The 24,897-nt window shown below is 35.8% G+C and overlaps 1 protein-coding gene across 1 annotated transcript in view; it reads right to left on the bottom strand.

Moving 5' to 3' along the window:
- RYR3 (ryanodine receptor 3) overlaps positions 1 to 20,791 on the bottom strand; it is a 224,193-nt gene extending 203,402 nt beyond the window's left edge. Inside the window, exon 1 of the mRNA XM_027879319.1 lies at positions 20,664 to 20,791. Coding sequence (XP_027735120.1) covers positions 20,664 to 20,714 — 51 coding nt within the window. The 5' untranslated portion in view covers positions 20,715 to 20,791. The remainder of the gene's footprint in view (positions 1 to 20,663) is intronic.
- Between the last annotated feature and the right edge of the window lie 4,106 nt (positions 20,792 to 24,897).

The following is a 24,897-nucleotide window of genomic DNA, read 5'->3' as shown; positions in this document are numbered from 1 at the left end:
TTTTTTTTTTTTTTTTTTTTTTTTTTTTTTTTTTTTTTTTTTTTTTTAAATTTCAAAACCTACCTATCTACCTCCTTCCTCATCAAGTCATTTGTCTTACTGGCACTTCCTACCCTACCTCTCCTCCTTAACCAAGATCCTCAGATTGAGGTTTCTGCCTCAGTCCTGTGATTCTAATTTTTTTCCAGCAAAAGAAAATTGAAGAAAAAGGTGAAATTCCATCTCAATTTCTCAGAAATGAAATCGAAGTAGAAAAGCAGATAACAGAACCTGACAGGCAGCAAAGCACAATGAGATCAAACAAAAGTATTCTTAAGCAGTTATTTCACTAAATACATAGGACTAGCCATGGGTTCAATTAAATTTGAAGGGCTTGTATCACTGAGCTTTTCACTCTGTGCATTTCCAGGACACAGATAATAGAGTCTAAGAAGTACTTCAGAAAAAGAAAGCAGTTGCAGCACCTATACAACAAGCCAGATAGCATACTTTGTTTTCTTAATATGTGAAATCTTAAGCCTGAGAAAGCTGCTACCATATCTGCGAGACACTGTGCATTAATTTCAGAGGTAAGTACTATTCCTTCCTAACATCTTCTTGTTCACACAGTATAAAACACTTACAGAGTATCATGTGTAATATTTTCCTATCTGAAAAGACTACTGAAATATGAAGAAAAATTGTTGTAGTATCAAAATTCTGCCTCAAAAGCATCAGATCAACTTATTGAATAATCTAAATTAAACCCTCAAAACATAGTCTACTTTTTTCCCCAAATCCCATTGAAGATCGAGGAGTAGAGCATATATATAGGGCTGGGCAATCACTAGACGTATGAAGCTGAAAAAGATAAAGTGCCAGATTCTGCATCTGGGATGGGGCAACCCTGGGTGTTCATACCGATTGGGGAATGAGAAGCTGGAAAGCAGCGCCACGGAAAGGGACCTGAGGGGCCCTGGTTAATGGCAAGTTGAACATGAGTCAGCAGTGCCCTGGCAGCCAGGAGGGCCAACCGTGTCCTGAGGGGCATCAGGCAAAGCATCGCCAGCCCGCTGAGGGTGGGGATTGTCCCACTCTGCTCTGCACTAGGGCAGTCTCACCTTGAATATTGTGTGCAGTTTTGGGCACCACAATAGAAGAAAGATTTTAAGCTATTAGAGAGATCCAAAGTAGGACAATGAAGATGGCGAAGGGCCTTGAGGGCAAGCTGCGTGAGGAGTGGCTGAGGTCACTTAGTGTGTTCAGCCTGGAGAAGAGGAGACTGAGGGGAGAGTTCATGGCAGTCTACAACTTTCTCATGAGTGGAAGAGGAGGGGCAGGCACTGATCTCTTCTCTGTGGTGACAGTGATAGACATAAGGGAATGGCCTCGGGTTAGGGGAGCTGTGTTAGCAGCGGTTTATATTAGATATTAGGAAAAGCTTCTTCATTCAAAGTGTTGTTGGAACAAGGAACAGGCTCCCCAGGGAAGCCTGCCAGAGTTCAAGAAGCATCTGGTGTGACTCTTAAGGATGGTCCTGTGCACGGCTAGGAGTTGGACTTTGATGATCATAGTGGGTCCCTTCCAACAGAATATTCTATGATTCTGAGGTTCTCTGATATGGTATTAGTGTTTTCTATAGTAGGCTCACTTAAAAATTAATTTAAATAATAATTGAGGGACTTTGCTATACATAACATTATAATACAGTTAAGATTATACACAAGCATACAAATAGCCTGTACTGGTATAATAATAAATAATGAATAAAATAAATTATAAGTCCAGCTCTCTAAAAGACCAGACCAGACTTGATCTGTAGCCATCATCAGAAACAAGGAATATTTCTAAGAGGCTGTTATATTATAACTTCCTAGTTCTTAATGTTTTCTCCACAGCTCAGTTGAGACATTTATGAAACTCTATGGTATGTCAAGACATGGCATCAAATACCTTCATCATATGATGAAGGACAGGTATTGCTAACTTATAATGAAACCAATCACAGGCTTGATGATTATTATTTGGTGCAAAACTGAGCATTCTCCCTGCCCTTAGTGGAACGTCTGTACAGCACATATACACAAAACCTCCAAGTATTTCTGGTTATACAACAAGAATAGCTGGGATATCCATTAGCCAATAGACTGTTACATCATTTTCATATCAAACTTATTTTATTAGCAATAGTCTTTATAATACAAATCAGAACAAAGTTGGGAAAGTAGTAGTTCTATGCTTGAAGCTCCAGATTATACAGTAATTTATATAGAGAAACATGAATAAAAGGGCTTTTTACTGTAAAGTTAGAAATGTTATAATAAAATTGGTGGTAAAGTTTTGAAGCCAAATGCAGTTAAAAACGCAGTATACTTTACTAAGTGAATCAGGGAAACTGTTTTTTATGCACAAAAAAACCCCAAATGAGTTACAGAGTTACACAGACAATAAGGATAGGTAAATACTTCTGTAAGTTCCATTAAGGTTGGACATGAATTTATATGTAAAATCAACATAAACAAAGCACAGCTGTGAATGTTGGAAAGATCTGGACTAATCTTCTAATGCAAGCCTCAGATAACTCCCTTGCAGAGATTTTCTTGAACTTTTCAGTTCTATATCATGCTAGTTGGGACATCAGATTTCTTTTCATGTGCCTGTTTTGTCCCTTGTTTAAAATCAAGTGTGAAAAACCCTCTGGTGGTTCTACTGCACATTAGAAATGTTGTGAGAGAATATTTTCTGAATATAATTGTTGCAGAATTATTTAATAAATCCAAACAAACAAAACTAATTTTAAATAAAAGGAATAACATTCATCTTTGATAAAAGACAAAATATTTAAGTAACTACAGAGTCATCTGCTACAGCCAGCACTATAATCTCATGGTGATTATATGTCATTTATAGAAATAACTGACTCAAATTTCTAAAATAGGTCCTATTTTTAAACGTATTGCATTAACTGGAGACCATTTATGACATAATGAAAAACTGGCATTCAGGTTTGCTAAGCCTGAAATTACTTAAAATATTGTACCATATTTTTGATGTAGCATTCCTCAGAGAGACTATGCCATTACTAAAAGTAAAATCTACAGTTCCAGTATTCTATATGTATCTCTAGTGAACATTATATGATTTTTAAGATAAACATTCACAGCTAGTTCATTCAGGTAAGCCTATTCTAAACCTTGCATCTGGGAAAAACATATATTCCACAAACCTTAACCCATTCACATCAATCAGTTATTCATGACTTCAGAAGCCTTCATGAAAGAGCATTCACGTTAATCTTTCTTCATTTAAAACTATAAAACACTTTGTCCCAATATAGATTTCACTCTGCACTGGGTAACATACAGTGAGAACTTAATATAGAGCCCATCTCCTGAATAAAGTGCTTCCCCTAAGAGTTCTTATTAAATATCTCAGCTTCAGCATCACACAACTGAACTGGCTGTTCTCAATTTGAGCAAATAACTTGGCACTGATAGAGGCCTGTACTGCTTTGCATTCAGAGAGACTCCTTCCCCTCTAAGCTTCCATAAGCTTCTGTTTCTCTTTGTCTTCTTCCTTTACTTCACAATACATCTTACTTAAATTTCTTTTATTTGTCTAAGACCACAAGTTCAGTGACTATTGGCATCTTTCTGCTTTTTGTACCAAATGAACATAATTTTGTGCTTCTACATTTTCAGTGCTAATCTCATATTTTGATGCCAATGCTTTTGCCTACATTATTTTAGTCAATATTCTTTATTACAAAAGTTCTTTTTTATACTGGAATTGGTCAAGCATGCGAATGTACTTCTTTTTTCTGCTTTCTGTCTTCCATGTAATATACTTCACAGACTTCAGTCTCCACTTGGCTGTCACAGGCAACTTTCAAAAACAAGCAAACAAATAAATTGATAATAAATATCCAAGACAATGAACTTAATAAACAAGGTAATGGCTTTTGTGTTATATCAAATTTTATCATATGATGCATGTTTAATATCACATGAGCTATTTACTAGACAGATGTGAAAAACTGAGTTTTTGAATTAAAACTGTGTTTGTGATCTATAATTCTAGCACACGAAACAATCAAATGTTTGTCCAAGGCTATAACTCTTTGATATCATTACACAGAAAAACAAACAGACAAACAAACAAACAAGCAAACAAACAGCTGACAAGATACATATGGAAAAGTGAACTGAATTTTCTAAATTAGGAAGTTGGTGAATTGAGGTTGAGGCAGGAAGTGATGTGACTTGCAAATCTCTTGTGTTATGGTTTATTTGAGACAGGAGAAGAATCATCTAATTCTACTTCTTTCTGCAGAAATAGTAATGTAGTTAGAATATATATTTTGTGCTTCAATGATTTTAAAAGAACAATAAATTATCAAAGCTGTCTTATTTAAGCAGAATCTCTTAAAGACATGTTTGGGGTTTTTTAAAGGAAATTCAGAAATTATTACTAAGAAAACTTCATACACTCCTTCTCTTCTCTCCTTTTCTTTGAGGTTCTAATAATCTTAATTTTAAATAAAGTTCGTTGCTCACAAAACTTAAGAAGATATCACAATAAATCAGATGTTCATTTATTATTAATTCTAGTATGTAAGAGATACCAAATTTGGGGATCCAAAGAATGAGTCAACTTGCTAGTACACCAAAAAAGGGAGGTAATAAAAATGCTGGTCTCAATTTTCTCCCTGTATGCCTGAAAATACTTACAAATTATTTTTTGTCTCATTGAAGAGTAGCAGTTCTGTGTTGTCACACACATTAAGACATGAAGAACTCCTCACACTATTAAAAGCTTGGATAAAGACTAATCACAGTGGCACAGAAGTAATTTCTGATTATGTTCGTTTTTTAACCACTGGGATCTGCTTAGCAAGAGTTTACATTTAGAATAGAAAGGAAATGAAAATATCAAATTCAAGTGTGCATATCATTGGCAGAAGTAACAGTGAAAATAGCAGAAATTACTAAAGGAGGCAAGAAAAATTTATAATTTGATTACTCATGACATACTGAAATTTTAATCCAGAAAACAAGTTTTGGAAAAGGTTTGAAAGGATGGCCTAAAAGCAGTTTAACACACCAAAATGTACAAAGGTCATAGCTATGAAACTTTCATTGTCATTTGTATAGTGGTTTGAAAACATATCGATTAAATAAACAATGAGCATTTATCATATCACTGTGTACTACAAATAAGGAAAAACTCTCTTGGATCACCTGACAAGACCTTGGTCACTTACTATCAGCCTTTTAAATTGTGCTGTTCCCTGTTTTAGAGAGGAGAGGATACTCTGAATATTTAGCACAAAAATATTTTAGTTAAGATAACAAAGCATGACTTCAAAGTCCAAGATCCTGAAGATTTTTTAAAATTTGGAAAAAAAAACACCAAAAACAAAACAGATGTATGGCTTGATACTGTGAAGTTAACCTGCATGTTTTGGTCAATGATGGCCCCAGAGAGAGTATAAGATACATTGCACTTACATGTTGTGTTAAATATGTATATATATATATATATGTATATATATATATATATATACAAAATACTGGGACTGCAACTACAGCTTCAAATGCTCTATTCCTGACAAAAAGAAGTGAGTGGAGACTCCTGTTCTGCTCAACAGTTTGTTCAGCTTGGCTGGCAGGAACTGACTTTGCTAACAAGATGGTTGGTACAACCATTCTGGGGGCATTGAATCTTGTGTTCTCATAACTTAAGAGTTTCAACTAGGAGGGGGATTCATCTCTCTGAATATTTTATAAGCAACATGAGACAAAGACAAACAATAATTCAAAGAAATAGTTTTTGGTATTAGTAAGATCCAGGTGCATAGAAGCGAGGCATATTTAAAAAATTAGGTATCCAGAGTACTACATGTAGTACCATTAAAGGCTCTGGTGATGCAAGCAAATAACAAAACAAATTCAGCTATAATAAAATGTGTACAGTTTTCAAGCTGTGCCAGTGTTTTATAACTATGTTTTTGACTAAGTAGAAAAAACTGTAGTTCTGAATAAGAACTACTAAAGAAAATTTCATCTATTGTGTCCCCTATGAGAATAGTAGCATAGAGATTCATTTCAGTACAGAACAATGTAAAGGTCTCGGGCAAGTCACCAGGATTTCAGCATGGCTTCATTATAATGACTAAGCAATAGTACAATGATAATAAAATGGAACTGTAGCCAGAAGAACTAATATGAGATGAATTTAATGTCCTTGTAGAATGCCAAAACCAGATTTCCACTTAAGAGGGAACAGATATATAGAAAGAAAAACAATAAAATCTACATTTCATATGCACCAGACATCAGACTTCAAGATGCAGCAGAACTTTCTCCCCCTGGTTATACATGGACAGCTGACTGTAAATGGCTGAAATCCACAAAATATATATCATTAGATTTTTGGATTAAATAATTTCAGAAGAAGTCAAATCAGTGGTCTAGCTTCTGCTATGTCATTGTAATTTAAAGTGAACACTGTTGCTTTGAGGAAAGCAGTATTCACATACAACCTTTCCCCTCCTTATACACTCCACAAATTACCATGGAAATCTGATTAAGTCAGTTATTCTAAAACATTATTCTGGAAACTTCCTCCTAATTAATATTCGCTCTTGTATTTTATTCTTTCTGGATGTGAGACTTATACTTCATTATAATTTTTTAGAATTTGTCACCTTTACCTTCAAAATTTATCTCATGATATGAAACGGAATGAAAGGCACTTCCATGTAACTTACAGAGCATCTCTGCCACAGCACTGTTTCTTTTCTAAAGGTCACTGTTATTTCAGCATCATTTCATGCAAGAATATTTTCATACTCATCATATTTTTTTTCCCCCATGTCCTGAACTTCAAAGGAGGCAATAGTACGCTTCCTGCAAATTGTGAGACTACAGTCTGACCCATCATCTTAGTATTCCTTTGTCCTTACCCTGTATTTCTGTGCTTGTTCAGGAGAAAAACATGAAGAATTATTCCGAAGTGATAACATCCTACACCAGAGGATCAGCTGCATTCACACTTAAAAAAACCTTGCTTAGGGGAAGTTAGGAAGGAAAGACAGACTGTTAAAAGGAGACTATTGTAGATTTAATCATTAGATAAGAAGATTTCTCTACAGTGGCAAGATTCCTTAAGAGTTAAACTGGATATGGTTACCATGGAGCTAAGACTCCCACAGAAAAAAATTACAGCATTTTGAAACATTTGTTGCAAGCACACAGGCAGACAAATAAATGACACTGCACCACTTTCAGGCTTTATTAGGTCACTTAAATTCTACCTGCAAGTGGAAGCTTGAGGGAGGGATTTTTATAGGCTTTTACTCAATATTTCAGCTGTAGTCTTTCTGATTTAGAAATCTTTGCCTGAGAACTGTAGATAAGTTTCTTGGGCAATGCAAGACTTCACCATATTAATGTATTTCCTTATTATCACCAATGGTTCTAAGTGAAGTGAGGTCCTTGGTTGAACTGGGAATGTAAAAAAAACACCCAAAACAACAACAATCAGACAACAAAAACACAAGACAAAAGAATGCTGACTTCAATCTCCTTTGTTTTTCTACTTCTGAATATAAAAGGTATTCCATGCCTGAGAGCACTGCAGCTACAAAAATTACCTCTCAGTAGCTGGGCAAGACACTGTCTTTAGTGAATGTGTTTGTATTTTGTCTCAGATCTAATTAATGCATACTACAAGAAAAGAGGATTTGCCAGCTCTAAATCAATGGTAATAAGGGCAGAGTCAAGTTTTCTAGAATATTTTAAACATAAACTATTCTATAATCTGTGAGTTAATTAACGCATATTTATGGAGAAGGGTAGTACAGCAGTTAGCTCTAGTTCTACCCTAATGGACAGTGAATGCCTGTTCTATCTTAGATATAAGTTTTCACCATGGGTGTCACGGTCACGAGTCATTTAACCTTAGGGCTACCACACTGTATTCTTCATAAACACTCAGTGGTCAGGAATGCCATTCCTGCTACTTGAGGACAGTTATCTCAGTGACAGAAGTCCAGCTAAGACTATAAACCTGATTTAGAGAGTCTTAGCGTATACCACTACAGTGCTATTCTTAAATTTTTCCTTCTGACTTGGCACTGAAGATTCTTTTGCCAGCTGATTCTGTCTCAGGGCACAGTTCTGATAAAGTCCTGTGCCTTATGCAATAAAAAGCTGGGCAAGTAAACATACTCAGATGAACTAAGTCCCTCAGTGGTAGCACATAATCTGTTAACAAACTGCTTGGAGAAGAGTGTCTGGAAAGTTGCCTGGTGGAAAAGGACCTGGGGGTGTTGGTCAACACCTGTCTGAACATGATCTGGCAGAGTGCTCAGATAGCTGAAACAGCCAATGGCATCTCGGCTTGTATCAGAAAAAGTGTGGCCAGCAGGATTGTCCCCCTGTACTTGGCTCTGGTGAAATCACACCTAGAATACTGTGTTGGGTTTTGAGCCTCTCACTACAAGAAAGCCTGAGGTGCTGGTCCAGAGAAGGCCAAAAAGATGGTGAAAGGACTAGAGGAGCGGCTGAGGGAGCTGGGGCTGTTTAGCCTGGAGGAGGCTCAGGGGAGACCTTACTTTCACAGGTCTGTGAAAAGAGGTTGGTATGGGGATCAGTCTCTTCTCACAAGTAATAAGCAATAGGACACTTTGTCTCAAGGTTAGAGAATTGACTGTGGCTATTTCATTTACTAGCATAGTCAGAGATGCTGCAGACTTCAGAAAAGTTTTAGAAACATAGCCTTTTTTATTCAGGTTGGTGCCTAGGTTGAATTTACACTCCTTAATATAAACCAGTATGACCTTGCTATGAAAGGTGAGCAAGTCTTGGCCGAGGAAATAGGAACTTACTATGTTACTGTCCAAGAAGTGGTTGTCACCTATGTTTAAAGGAGAGTCAGGTAGCAGGACTATAAACAAGAGACAAAATTGTAAGGAAACCAAACATCCAGTCATATGAAAGTAAGCTGAACAAACTCAACTTACTTATTCCAGAAAAGATAAACTGGGGAGGGAATAGAATTCTTCTTTCTAGATATATTGATAAATTAAAGTTGGCACACATGAAAAAAATCTGTAAATGTATAAATACATTTAAACTGAAAAACTGAAGGAGAAGTACTACATCACTGGATTGGAACCTTCATAAAAGCAGCAGGGGAAAAGATATTATTAGCTTTAAAACTGAACTTCAGTTTAAATTGGCTTCAATGGCTCAAAAAGTTCTTCCTGGTTTTCTGTTCCTGTGATGCATAAATAAATGTTTCCTATTAACTGAAAGCAAATGCAAGGCTAATCTAAGCAAAGATACTTCAGATGGATACTATATAGCAAAAATAAGGCAAACAAAAAGACTGGACAGTCTCAGTGACTCAACAAGTGTGAAAAGGAACCTATGAAGATGAACTTTGAGGAGTAATGACAGAAGAATTTCAGCATTTTCAGCAAAGTATTTTATTTGTTTTTTGTATTCCTTGCATATTCAAGATGAGGTCTTGCTCATTTTTGAATGTAGATTACACTTTGAAGTTTTTATTTTCCAGGAAAAAAATCACAAACAACTAACTATTTGTAATTTTCCATTAAAAGCCAGCAAATTCCTTTTAGGACTTACAGTTTTGACAAGCCATGCATGTCAAAATGAATAAAAGTCCTGTCATTTCTTATAATTCCTTGATTTTTTTTTTTTATAACCTCAAAAAACAAGAGACAGGAGGACAGTTGTTCTCACTCTGTTTTATACACCCTCAGGTAGAACTAAAGGGGTAATATGTATGCACTGTGTATTAGTCTCTCTCTCTCTTTACAATCTTTCCTTGGGAATATTTGCTACTAATGTGTACTCACAGTTGCTGAATATAAGGATTCTTTGTCTCCATAGTCAAGTCTATCCCCATATTTCTTTGTTTTTGATGACAGTGATATTACTAAACTTCTCATCAAACAATAAAAATCCATCTCTGTGGAATAATTGCACCTTAGTCGCTTCCTTCGTATCCCATTAAATAATTAAGTCTTTTACAACTCATCCTTCTGTTGTCCACAAAAATTGGATTCATTACCCAGTGTGCAACAAGCCAACAGTTACATACTCAAGAGAGGTATTATTTATTTCAGAGTTGCACAAGCCTCGGTGCTCATTGGCATTCCACAGGTCAAGCCCCCAACTATCAAAATTTTTTACTATTAATATATTTTAGAAAACAAAGGAATTAGTGTTCATTGGCTACAGTTCTCTTATTAAATATTAGTCCATCATTTATTGGTTAATGATTCTCTCTCTTCTTATGCTAATTAGTCTGCATGCTCAGTCTTTCCCTTCTTTTAGGTCAGTGTGCTTCTTGGATCAGTAGCCTGTGAGTCAGTGGTCACAATTTCCACCTGCTGGAATTACCTTTAACTCAGCTGGAGCTGATTTCAGCACAATTACTGAGTTGACTTTATTAGTTTCTTCCTGTCCTGGGTTACACAAAATTCTGGTATCCACCTTTTCTTTTCTCTTTTCCCCAAAGGGAACCTGAGATAAAATAAGGGTGGTACTATTACCCTAGGAGTGGAACATACAGATAAGTGTGAAAGACTGGAATGCTGATGACTCTGACAATGTGCAAAGTAACCACCCAGGTGCTGAGAGTGTGCACTCCTCCCACCTCAGGCTACAAGCTGGGTGTTGTTTCTTTGTCCTTACACAAATGACTAAGCTTCCATAACTCCCCTCCAAGGAAGCCCTGGGACAATTCACACGTGGCCTGAAGGTGTTCATCCACTGATGGGTCATAATGTAACATAAGGAGTGGTTGTTCTACTTGTTTAATGCTGAATTATTATTTCACAACCAAATCTTTATATAAACACAGAAATGTAATTTGATTGTTTTTTATTGAACTGCAGATGTAGTAGATCTCCCTTTTTGAATCTGCAGGTTTTCACATTTAGCACATTTACCTTCCAATTATTACTTAGCAACAGTATACTCTCATCACATATAACTACCAAGGACTGATTTGTACACATAGCTGTAACATTTTATCAATTTCTACATTTGAATATAACACTAACTTGTAAATAGCTGAAGACAGGATCTGCAGCCAGTGGTCCAAGTAGAAGTCACAAGAGCCATGCAAACTATGCATGTATTAGACAGAAAGTAACCAGAGCGAATATGCACATATAAAATTGTAACAGGAGAAGAAATACTTGGGAAGAAGCAGGTGCTGTAGTTACTTCAGGCCTCTATTTTAGGACAGCAGCACATTGCCTAACATTGTCTAAGGCAGCAATTCTGCAAACACTGTAACTCTTCACCTTTCATATCCCCCCAAATGCTTACATGATCAATGTGCAGTTATCCTATAATCAAACCACTAACCTTAAAAAAACAAACAATGGTCATGTGTGCCAAGAGCCTCTACTACATAAGTCTCTGCTTGAACAAAAGGAGATATAAGTTATTCTTGAGATGCCACTTCAGTCAAAGAAAACTGGACCTGGATGGTGACATGGTTTGATGGGTCTAACTCAGCACTGCTAAAAGCTCACTATTTTTGCCATGTTCATAAATATTCCTGCTTTCCAGAAAATAACTGTGTCTTTGCCTCTGCGCTTGAGAGGAAGAGCTCAGTGACTTCTACTGTAAAAACTACAAGCTCCAGTTTACGGTGAAAACACCTGGCTTTAGAAACAATAGGAAGAGAAAATGGAATACACAGAAGCTGATATCTGAATCTTGTGTTCTGAGACAGCTACATTACACAGCTGGCTGATAGGGTATTTCCCTACAGCAATGGATGCTGGGGATCCAAGGCATGCACAGAAATAAAGGGACAGGATATTGTTAACTGATGTTGCCAAGAAGTAGCCTGAGGTCAGGATAATCTTCCATTAGCTCCAATGCTATCATTGGCTTCTATTATTACTGTCTCTGTCTGGTTTGTTTTAGAAAAACAAAAAGACACCGATGTGAAAGATAAAAGTAGTAAATTAATCAGGCTATAGTTAAATTGCATGAACACATGATAGAACTATGCGTATACATGATAAATTTTCTAAATAGCACTAGAAATATTCTACTGATGTCACAGACTATCTATAACAGAATATCACCTCTATCTTCTTTTGCCCATCTTTTTTTTTTTATTATTATTTGCAAATTTCCCCATCCCCCATCCCATTTTTTTATATTATGGTGAACGCATTTCACCCTTAGAATGCTGTGATTTATGATTCTAAATGGTCTTCATACTGGCAAGGAGAAGAAAGGTCATATTACCACTCTAATTGGCAAGTTAAGCTTTATAAACAGGCCCTTATTTCGTCAATGATGTTATTTAAGCCTAAGGTCAACCTTGAGAGAAGCTGGTTTGGAAAGATCCTTGGCAGATAAAAACGGGTCTTTCTAACAAAAACAAACTATAAAGTCTATTGGTTTTGATGTTTTGAAAAGTGCAACAAAAATGGATATGCACTTTAGAAGAAGGTTAAGCTAGTAACTTTGAGTTTGATACTGACAGTTGGGGAGGTAATTTTTTTGAAATCAGAATGTCAACTAACTGCATCAATATTTCTGTATTATCAAACAGCTTCTGAATTCTACAAACTACTGACATTAAATATCTTTACTGTGTATCAGATGTATAGGTCTTCTGGGAATTTTCCATATAAAAAAAGATGAGGCAGTGCAGTCACTGAACTTCAGTAGTCTTGGGAAATGAAGCTCATTTGGCCTTGAAAATTCTACTGAATCATCTGTGACATTAGTACTAGTATTATTCTAAGCTTGATGATCTTTGTACTCCCATTTGTACATGGTACTGCTGATGCAGCTTGAAACCATGTTAAACCTTCAGTGTTGTAAATTAGTTCTGTGTCTTCTGTTAAACAGGTGTTTTGATTTCCAAGTTGAAATTCTATTTTTTTGTACAAGTAATTTGGAAAGGATTTTATTTAAGTTGCAGTGCTTCTGGATTAAATTGTTATTGAAGAGATTTCAGATGGTTGCAATTGGGTCAAGGGAAGTTGGTTTTCTGGTACAAGGTATTAGGGAACAGGGTCGAGTGCTGAAGTATCTGAAATACTCAAGATTGACAGAGATGTTTGTTGTGTACTAAAAACAGCTCAGGCTTGTGCTGACTACTCAGTTTACTGAGGAACTAGCACTTGCTTATTTGGATAAAAGCCCAGGAGAAGGAACAAACCTGATGTTACTACTGAATCTTTCATCTTATGTTGGTGTTGTCTCTGCCATTACTTCTACTGACAGTAACTGTCACTCCTCACCAGAGATCTGATGTGCCAGAAAAGGGAGGTTACCTGATCAACAGACTGTCCAACAGCTACTATTTACAGCTAAACCACATTTGTTGAGATTGAGAGTTGACTGACAGCAGGTGTGCAATCGCTAACAAGTACATAAGCATCATACTGCATGTGAGACTGCCAAAAGCAGATCTAGGGGCGGGGGGGGGAAAATAAATTTTCCTGTAGGTTTTACAATTCCCATGCACATCCCAATCTTGAACTACTTTAGACACACCCTGAGGTGTCATATATTTGCCAATTGTGCTTCAGAACATTACTGTAATTTCCAGTAAACAAGTTTCCAAAGGTTACCCAAGCACAGTAAGTGTTTAAGTGAAAAACACCTTCTGAAATTAGGATTAGAATTAGGATAGAAATTAGTTTTAAATCTTCCAGCACCAAAACCACTATATCCTTCTAGACAGAAAGAATGGTCTGGTAATGTTTTAATGACATTACAGGCAGAATATAAATTTAAAATTTCTACATTGAGCAAATAAACAAAAATATTAGTACCTCCTGTTTTCTTTCTGAATCTTTTAAAGTGTGTATATGTTAGTAATTGTTTTCTTAAATTGAGATGATAATTTTATTGCCTACAGAGGTCTGTGCTTATTACATAGCTGCACTATTATTATGTGCTATTTGGGAAAATATGCATTTCATGTATGAAGTCAAGAAATACATGACTTTTAACTAATGTCCTGTATTTGAATTCAATATATTCAAAATAACTGCATGTCAGCTTTATTCTTCTTCTCCTCCATGCCTGCAACTGTTTTAATTTTTGGAATCTGTAGCTAATGCACCTGGCAGCATTTGGCTGTGTGGTCACAGCACTGCCATGGGAACTGAGAAGAGGCAATATTCCCTGCTGGATTTCAATATGAATCATACACAGTTAGCGTGCATGGGATTAGAAATCAGACAACCCCCTTGCTTCATTCTACAAAAATGTAGGAACATCACTAACAAACTCACTGTTTATTACTGAAGATACTAATTCTTATTCAGACATCAAAAACAGGGCATGACCAGAGGATAAATCCCTACAACTGCCAGCAGTGGGGTTAGGGGAAAAGAGGGAAGAATATGCCTGGTGTATTACTTTAGGATTATTGCATGGTCACAAATCCTACCAAAAGGCTTTTCACTCACTAACATTCTAAGGTAAAATTTAAGAGTTTTGCCTGACTGTAACAAATTGGATGTTATTTCAGCAGAATGGCATCAACACCAATACTGCCAAAAATAAACTTGTGAAAAGAAAAAAAAAAGGAAAAGAAATTAATAACGAGTTAGTTATATCTATCCTTGAAGTTAAATCTATTCTGTAGAAAGAAAAAGTAGAAAAGCATGATATTGCATTCATGTAGTATAATATTACTTTGATTTTAACTGGTGTAGGCTGGTCAATATGAAGCAGCTCGCAAAAGTGCAACTCATTACATGTAATTACATATATCCCATAAAAACTTATGATATGATATATGCATACATGTATTATACATACATACACATAGTATGATTATATATTGTTGTACAACACATCTCTGAACTTTACTACACCCATGTAGAAAAAAAGAGGATTACAATCTATTCTGTAGATCCATGCTAAACAAAATATAAGAAATATATCAGGTGAGCAATAAACAATGTGCCATCTCCAACAGCAGCCTGTAATGTCAGGACCTTTGGAAGTGTGTTACTACCTCAACTATCTGCAATTTGATGGAAAGAAATCAGTCTTCACCTCTGACATATCATGATGCGAATCCTCATCATCCACCTGTTGTATCTGCAAAAACTGTACTTGCCTTTACTTCTTTCTGATCCCTTTACTTGACGTAGTGTTTCAATAAATCATCACCCAGCAAATGCATTTTTTCCAGATTATTTATTACAGGAATTTTTTTTATTTACTCATTACACTAGTAAATCTACTTCATAACTGTGTCTGTAACTAGATGCCAAAAATTACTACCTTATAACATGCTGGATATCATTTCACTGCCTTCTCATATTCTCTTTTTGCCTCCCTCTGTTATCTTTCCTCTAATTTTAATTGTAAACTTTTGACAGCTGAACCATTCTACCCATTCTGTGTTTGCACCACAAGCTGGGAACAGACCTCAAGATCCTAACTCAGAGAAAGACTGAAGTATATTAAGACAAATAATGTGATGTACTATGAAATTATAATGCAGTTGTGGCTATATCACTTACCCCTCTTTTCCTTAACATCAGCTATAAAATTCCAACCATTGAATAAACTTCAAACAACATTCATTAAATTAAACATAAAAAATTCCTGAAATGTTTCTCTTTCCATCTAAACGTGGTGCAAAGAACCATTCCATTCCAGGAGCCTAAAATACAAACTTATATTAAATTATTTCACTCTAAAAGAGAAATTATTACAGATTATTTAATGGGTGATATAGATGTCAAGCAACTACTCCAATATGTTTAGAGGTAGAAAAAAGACACATAATCACTATGAATCAGTCTGAAGGCATGATTGTCATCTTTATAGTATGGTAGAGCATTTGCTTTAAATTCTGCCTTGAAAAGGAGTTGCAGTTAATTGCAGAAGGTCTTCTATTTATTTCATAAAAAATAAACACAGCATACTACAGCATATGATGCACTGGAAACTTTGTCATATTCTAAATCTGTTCTATAATCCAATCCAGACTTTCAGCAAGGAAATAGTCCCAAGCAAAGAATGAGCATGAGTTGTTTTGCTTACAGTGACAAACTGGGTAAAACTATTCATAAAGTTGAGAACACGTGCAGGTAGTAAAAGTGGCAGTTCAATGGATGACAACAAACTGAGCAACACTATTTAAAAAGGACACTACAAGTTCTAAGAAACGTAACTCAGGATAAATTCATAAAATTAAGTATGATTTCCAGGGGGAAACTGAAGGAAAATAACAAGAGCGATTGCAAGTAGTTGTACTGGTGATAGCCTGTTTAAGAAGCTAACAGAAATCTACTTGAAAGATCTTTTATAAATGGAGAGGAAGAGATATGATGTAGTTTTTGTTTTGTTTGTTGTACAATTTGTTATACTTCTTAAAAGACTTATAAATATTGTCTATTATACAATTGTTTAAAACTGTGGCAATAGGATCAGAAGGGAGAGATTTAACACATAGAGATAAATAGATACACAGACACAGAAACATTTAATTCAAAAACTATTTAACTGATAATATGCATCAGCTCTCAGAAACAATTCAAGTTTTATATAACATTATTCTTCCCTTACTTTTACCCTTTTCCTGAAAGGAATTTACTGACTACTGGACAACTGCTCTATCGTGAATTGCAGTACATTTCAGTGACAATAGACAAAATGTTCTAATTAATTTGAAAACAATACCATGGAACACACAGAACTGTTCAAGAAGCACACAGAACCTGTGCCAGCTCCCTTAAAAAGGTCTTCAGGAAAATTCCACTGATTTGATCTAAAGGTATTTCTTATCATTTGGGAACTTACTATATAGAAAATTCTATATCACTTTTCTATAATTTCATACACAACTCACTGAGGTAAATTTGCATATTTTCCCAGTTTTTAATTTACAACCACTAAAAACTTCTCCCTAGAAATAGCTTTCACAATCATCTGATATTTGGACATTTGTCCAATATATTTATTTGCAAGTACTTATCTGGTGAGCATTATATAGGAGATATTTATACTCTACTTAATCAAGCCACAGAGATCTGTGCTACAGAATGTCAGCATGCAGTTAGTAGCAGAACTATTAGATGCAAAGTTGGATTACTAAGGACAAATAATTTTCATATTTCCACTTCATACATTCTTTGTTATGTCACTATGGATACACCACTAGAGTGTGTAATTTTTAAAAAGCATGATATAATCACTTTTTATATCTGGCAACAGTGAAAATTATTGAAAAAAAGAAAATCCAATTCATACTATGCCTGACAGTTCATATTGTAATACTGAGATTACTTCCCGTCTCATCTGTAACATTTCAACAGTAGAAGAGTTTGCTTTCAAGCAATATAGATAGGAAAGTGTATCCACCTATATATCTCTGGATGAGTCACTAAGTTGTCTTGATTCTGAGCAGCAATTTCATACACTAATGATCAAAAAAAATCTGAAAAAACAACTGTACATTCACTGTGTAAATCTATATACAGGGACTAGATCCTGAAAAAAAAATCCAGATATTCTCTTCTAGGTCTTTGTAACAACAGCACTTTGCTATTTAACTACAGTTAGACTACAGAAGAAAACAATTTCCCACTTCTATGTGTAAATTTTTAGATAATGATTGGAGAGGTTTATCAGAACACTTAAAGTTAGGTCATTGAGTCAAGCTGTTAAAAGAGCAAAAGTCAAAGAAAAATTAGCTGCTAAGGCCTTCCTCACTCAGTAAAATGAAGGACTTGTAGCCAGCTGGGGAAATAATCATGTATACACAGAGACATGCACAAAGTTATATACACACTATATCCATACATGCCAACACATACACTATTTAGATCTACGGAAAACAAGGCAAAACTTTCTTGACTAATGAACCATCTCAAAAAAAAAAAAAAAAACCAAATCACAGTATCTCTATTAAAATTAATATGATGAATTTCAAGAAAAGTAACCAAGTAATAGACCTATTAACTAACTTTACCACCATAATTTGGACCCTAAGATGGCAAACCACTTTGATTTGCTTCATTACAAGTACATTTATACTGCACTGGGCAGGGGTGGGACTCTCCCTCACCCCAAATCATGCTCTCTGTTAGCAAGTGACTATATAAATATTTCTGATGGAGAAAGACAAAAGCTAACTGCTCCAAGACACCACCTCATATTTGATAAATTCAGCAGCAGTGAGAACTTGTGAATAATTTTGGCAGAGGAGAGGACTTTGTCCATTTATCGTAGTAGTAAAGTCCCAGTAGCTAGGAAAGGCTTGAATGAGAATACTTTACACTCAGTCATCTACATTGCCAAGGGCAACAGGGTTCCTTCTGTATCCCTTAGTACGTACTCAAACAACACAGGTTAACATATATGTTCTCACCTAATGCTGCATAATGTCAGCTTCATTAATTTCTCACATATTCATACCTCAGGAAGGGGTAAAAAATAAACAATAGGGGGAAATCATCTAAACAAACACTGCATAGCAGTATTGCATGTTACACACATGCAACAAGTGCTCTGCTTCTCCCTTCCATACACATACACTGAATAATCCAGAGTGAAATCCAGAAGGATTGACTCTTCTACTCTTTCAAAAAATACCGTATGATATTTTTGAATTGAAAGATATCTAATCTTATTTTATACCTAAGCAAGAAAGAGCTATCTCTGAGAGCCTAAAATACCCTAGACCACTTCTCTCTAAAGGCTCAAAAATAAGAATATGGAGATCAACATTTTCAAAGGAAGATTCAGTTGCACAAGCCTGGGAAACATTCACTAGCAATCCAAATTCCCAGAAAACATTTTGATCTGGAGAAGATTCTAATTGATCAACAATTTCACTGGAAGAGTACTAAAGAACCACTGCAGTTTATGTTTGTATGTACAGTGTTTAGGCAACGATAAAAGCCGTAAGAAATCAGTACTGAAGGTGTATCTCGCTGTAGCACTCAGTACCCAATAAATGGTTCCTTTCTCAGTATAGCAAGAAACAACAATTCATTCCTTCCCCACGAATGTTAAGGAAGTTATTTATAATGGAGAGGAGACAGCAATAACTGATATGATTGTTCAGAGCAAGAAGTAGCTGGGACTTCTAAGACAGAAACCTAGCCCATTTTTTTCTCTGTAAAAGATTTCTTAACACGAAGTAGAAGGAACATTTCTGCATAGCCTCACTTTTACTATTTCCATTTTTAGCCCACACTTAGCACTTTATTTTAGCCATTGGAAAGAAGTGCAATAGTTATTCTTGCAGGAGAGTGGGTCACAGCAGCAGAAACTGCCATCTCATGTAGCACACGCAGGCTACCTATGAAACGGCAAAGCTTCTCACTTCATCACTGAGGATGACTGTCCAGCCAAGGCAACATCTTAGAAAGTGAAAGGATGAAAGATATTCACTTAAAGCTCCTGTCTTGGATTAAAGCACCTTCTACTAAAGGCTGAGTAATCTACTAAACTACGTAATACAGGTAAAAATAAAAAGTGCAGTGGAGGGACAGATGTTGGAAAACATCCTTTGTGATTATCCGTTCCCCACCCCCCTCCATGAAATTCTCCAAGGCTTAAAAAGTGCTAATGACACTTCATCACACCTGAACAATTTACAGCAGCAGCCATCACCACTCTCCAACCTTTATCTCCCATCCATAAATCATTCCAGCCTCCCACAAATCAACCTTGTAATTTCTTACTTTGGAACTTAGCATGTTTTATTATAGTAACTTATCCTTTAAAGTTCAGTCAACTCTAAAGGAGACTGTTTCTAGAACATTATTTGTGATAAATGAAAAGTAAAGATGGTATGGAAAGAGGAGGGAATACACACATTAATTGCAGGTTTTTCATGCTAGTTATACAACAATACAATCTTAGTCATGCAGGGTAAAAATAATGGGAGACACAAAAAGGATTTTATACTCTTCCCAAAAATTAATGCACGTACACTACTTGCCTAAAAGTCCAGATTAGTTGTCATACTAGATTTGTGTAAAGCTTTAGGAAAGAATGGTGTGAGGGCTTTCTATAGAAAATTACACTAAGTGAAGGCTATTTCACTAATTAACACCCCTTCCCAAAAAAATGCTTATCTCCTTTTAAGATAAGCTTCTTTTAAGTAGAGAAAAGACCCCAAACATTTCCAGAGCCCTGACTTCAACATCTGTTGGTATTCCCTACACAGAAGAGTGTGCTTCTGTGTGCATGTTTATCAGAAGAGGTCATCAAGGGCTTGCTTGGTTTATTCATCATTTTAAGGCGCTCCTATTTGCAAAGCTTCTGTTAATGTCAGTGAAATCTAACCCAGACAGAAGTTTCAGAGGTCACATATTTGGCATGCTACATTTAGAAACCCAAGTACAAAGTTGACGAGGACGCTTCAAACACAGGGGATTACAGCGGAAATAGGTCTCCTTATACCAAACTGGCTATTGAGCAAATTCAAGGAAGAACACACCGAGACTGCCTGATGCTATTAAAGCTCGTATTCTTGCTTTATTTTTTCCACCGACTAAATCAATTCTCCCATTTGGCAAAGCCCAGCAGAGAAATAACACTTAATTTTTACTACAGCAGAAAAGAAATAGACGTGAGACACAAAATCAGGTACTACATGACCTATAAAAAGCAGATACTTACAGTTCGTAGGAACTGTATTTCATCTTCCCCTCCTTCACCCCCTTCAGCCATGGCTCTTGAGGAGTCAGCTCTGCTGAGACTCTGATCGCCTCCACCGTCAGCTCACTGCGCTCTGTACCGCTCCTCTCCTATCAGTATTAGCATATAGCTAATCCACAGCCATATAGGGAGCTCAGCTAACTCCACTGCACTGCAGACTGTCAGTCAACCCCCTCACTGCCAGAGCCAACTGCGCTGCTTTTCCAGCTCATAGCAAGCAATTCTTTTCCTTTTCTCTCTACCCTGGAGGCAAAACCCCCTACTGTTAAGCTATTGCAGGAAGCATTATATGCATCACTAGGTGTTGATTTTTTTCCCCCTCCAGATGCTGTCTGGTCAAAACAGCAATAATGGTGAAGTGTTAATGAAAGCAGAGCTTGTGCTTCCATTTTCATAGATCAGGGTACCCAATTTTGCACTGATATGTATCAAATTCAGCAACTCTGAACCCACTAATTATGCAGCAGAAGGATGTAACTCTGATGATCACAGGACAAGCTGATTTTGACAGCAGGTATTTTCAGCTTGCTTACAATAATTTCCATTTCTCGCTTCTCTGCATAAGCAGCTGCAAATCTGATTTCCAAGATGACTTCATGATCCGAACCAACTGTGTGAAGTTATTTGTTCTATCCTTTTATGGTATTTATACCTATATCCTAAGGACTTCAAGGGTTTTATCTGTACCTTTTCAGAACTGCATCTGAATATGTATAGAGGATGGTACATATTTACTTCATAGCCCATAAAAGACAGTTAAAATAAAACTTAAAACAACCATAAGTTTTAGTTCAATAATGAATAAATTTGTAAATGATGAAAATTTTTATTTATTACTACAATATGAGCAAATGATCAAAAAAAACCAGATCAGCACTAGAACAAAATTTAATTAAGTAAAGGCAGGCAAACAGAAAGGACATAAGGAAACCGAAGAAAGCATTGAGGAGGTTTAGCCAGTCAATTTACTATAGGATCTTGAATTTTGTGGTAAGATTGCAACCACAGCCTACCCATACATTCCATGCCCGAGAAGCATTACTTAAATTTTGTGCAATCCATATTTACATTGATACATTCCCTCACAGACTACCATATGTATAAATGTTTTTTTCCTCAATAAGAGCATATTTATGTTTTACAAATGAAAAACACAGGCATGAGGGTAAGGGAAGAATAAGTTTCTTGGGGTCACAAGGACAAGTGTAGCACACTGAAAACTGAAACTACATACTCTGTGCCCACATGCAAATACATTTATACACAACTGTCCTCTGGACATGGAACCCAATGCACTATGCCTTTCCACCCCCACCTCCCTACCCTTCACCTCCAAAATTAGTAGTATTCTGATTTTGCACTAATTAAAGCAAACAGTCACAAGCCAAACAATGAGATGCCCAAGAGTTTCTCTCCTTAATGGACAAAACGTTTTGAAAAATGTTTTATTTCACTCTCTTTTATTACCCTGAGAAAGTCTGTCCAAAAAATAATGACAATCCCATTACTCAGCACCAGGCAATTTCAGGTCAAAAGCAACTCAGAAGCCTCTAGCTGACACAGTCATACAGGCTCTCCTTCCAGTCTGTCCATTCCCCTTCCCCCATCCTGTAGTTTTGGTTGGATGCCGTGAGGAAGAAAAAGAGCTTTGTGCAAGACAAAGGCAATGTGGCAGAAAAATATTTCTCTGAAGTGCCAGAAAACTGATATGGTTGGTATTTGAGCATCCATTTTTGCATTTGGCTTTTGTGGTGTTTGTCTTGAATTCCAGTCACCTTTAGATGAATCTCTTTCCTCATCAATACAAAGAACATAACCTAACAGATCTTCCTTACAGAATATTGCTATTCCAGAGGAAAAAAAATAATAAGAGGAGTGAGGAAAATTTGCCTAAAGAAAAAGTATGCCACTCAGTGTTTTTACTAAAAAACAGATAGGATAGAGAGGCCTACTATGATACATGTTTATCCATATCTTTATATTCTTTACTATTCTACATTCTAGTGGAAGGTGTCCTTGACCAGGGAGGGGGCGAAGGGGAGAGGGAGGGTGTTGGAACTAGGTGATTTTTAAGGATCTTTCCAACCCAAGTCATTGAATGATTCTATTATATTCACAGTGGATTTGATTCAGATATTTCCTGGCAAAAGTTACACATGTAAGGACAATTTTATATATGTTAGGACAGCTTTACCATAAATGAAACAACCTTTCAATCATACTACTTTACTTTAAAAGATTATAAAAAAGAAATACCTGAAAACCTGAGAAAATAAGCACAAGATTCATGGAAACTACTAGTGTTTATTTCCTTCACAAATAGAAATCAACATCATGCAGTACATCTTCTGGTCAAATTTTATATAAGTTATGCTGTGAGATTTCCAAATAGTAACTTCTGAACATGCAAAGGTCAGGTGAATCCACCTGAATCAAATGAAAATATAACCTTTCAAATGTTTTCCTCAGATATTGGAGTTTCCATTAAAATGCTTCTTATGAAACTGAGAAAATTCAGAGTAAAATACTATATTTATGTCATTTAATATAGATACCTATAGTTATCTATGCCTGCAACTCCTAATAAGGCACATATAGAGGTTATCAATTCTTTTTTTTTTTTTTTTAAACAGACATCAGCATGCTGGGATCTCACTTTGCATTTTTTTAAACAACAGACAAAGGATACGGAAAGAGGAATATTGGGAATACCTCAAGCATTATAACAGAGATTAAGTAAGATATCTAAAATTCTGATTCATGTCAAACCAGTAGGTATGTTTTTCTGTTTGTAAATCCTTCTATTGTTTGATGTTCAGCTTTACAAAGTAGCCTGTGTATTGTTTTGGGAAACAATTTCCTGCTATAATAGGTAAAATATGTTGTTTAGATTTCCTCTTTTTAAAATTATTTTAATGCAAAACCATTTCATAGCACTTCTATTCCTTGGAATTTTGTTCTGCTTGGTGTTACACCTGCATATTTAAGGAGAAAAATATTGAGCTGCTACACCATAATGAAATGCACATCTCCTCAAAACATAGTTTTTTTCCTAGGACTTCTCCATTGCTCCAAGACTGAGATTTGGCTGCTTATGGTACCACACTTAATCAGAAGTCACATTTGCATGAAGTATAATGCCTTGCATTCTGATTTCTTAATACTAACTTTTTTTTAAAAAAAATATGTTTCTAAAACCCCCAAATTTACTGAAGCTATGACTGAAAGACATCAGGTAACTGCAGTAAATCAATCCAAAATGGTCATATATTGCACACACTGTGTATAAGTGTATATATATACATACATATACAGTCACTTTGCTTTGCTGGAGATGACTGGGGGGTGCAACATTCACAGGTCAAATAACCTGAATTTGGACTGCTGTGTGTTTTAGGATATCCTACTTATCCCAATCAAATCTAAATCTGTAATTTTGCTCTTTTGCTGCTGGCCAAAATCTGGACAGAGTTCATGATATTTTAGAGCTATCAAAAGAATTTGTCTACAAATCAAATTTAAGGAAAAGTTCCTTTCAGTTTTCAGCACAAACATGCTGCCTGCTTATTCTCCAACATAAGCTCTTCCCTCTTACTGAGGAATTCAGGTTGACTGACTCTTCACACAAATTCTTGATTCTAACTCTTGGCAGGCCTTCACGGCTGATGCCACCAAACAATAACTCAGAATTTTTACAGGGGCAGTAGCCCTGCAATAAAGTAGTAATATGGACTTTACAAAAGAAAATAAACAGTCATCCTGTTGTAATAAATGGATATCTGAAATGTAAACAACTTTTCGTTTTGTGTATTTTACCTTTCTAAGGTTGACTCAACGACCCTAACCAAAGATGAATCAAATACCTAGTAGAAGATATTTATAAAACTTGTAACAGTAAGTACATGCACACTCACATTTTCAAAAGCACAGGTAATACCAGTTACTTAAATGTCTGTTGGGTGAGGAGTCAAAATTATATTCTCCACTGATAATTACAGGCCTTAGTGCTAAAATTTAGATGCTGTTTAAAAGACCAACATGTCTCTGCATTCCTTATGTGTCTGCATTCCTTATGTGCAAAAATACAGGTTTTAAAATAAGATTAAAAGAAACAAATTGTTTTCTCTACAAAAACTTCACAGAAGTATTCAAATTCATCATATTGGCTATTTTCAGCAGTGAACTCCTTGTTCAC

The sequence above is a fragment of the Empidonax traillii genome, unplaced genomic scaffold, assembly GCF_003031625.1.
Source record: "Empidonax traillii isolate 1590-97213 ecotype Southwest subspecies unplaced genomic scaffold, ASM303162v1 scaffold53:size2875158, whole genome shotgun sequence".
Taxonomy (NCBI): domain Eukaryota; kingdom Metazoa; phylum Chordata; class Aves; order Passeriformes; family Tyrannidae; genus Empidonax; species Empidonax traillii.
This window is presented reverse-complemented; position numbering and strand designations above follow the sequence as displayed.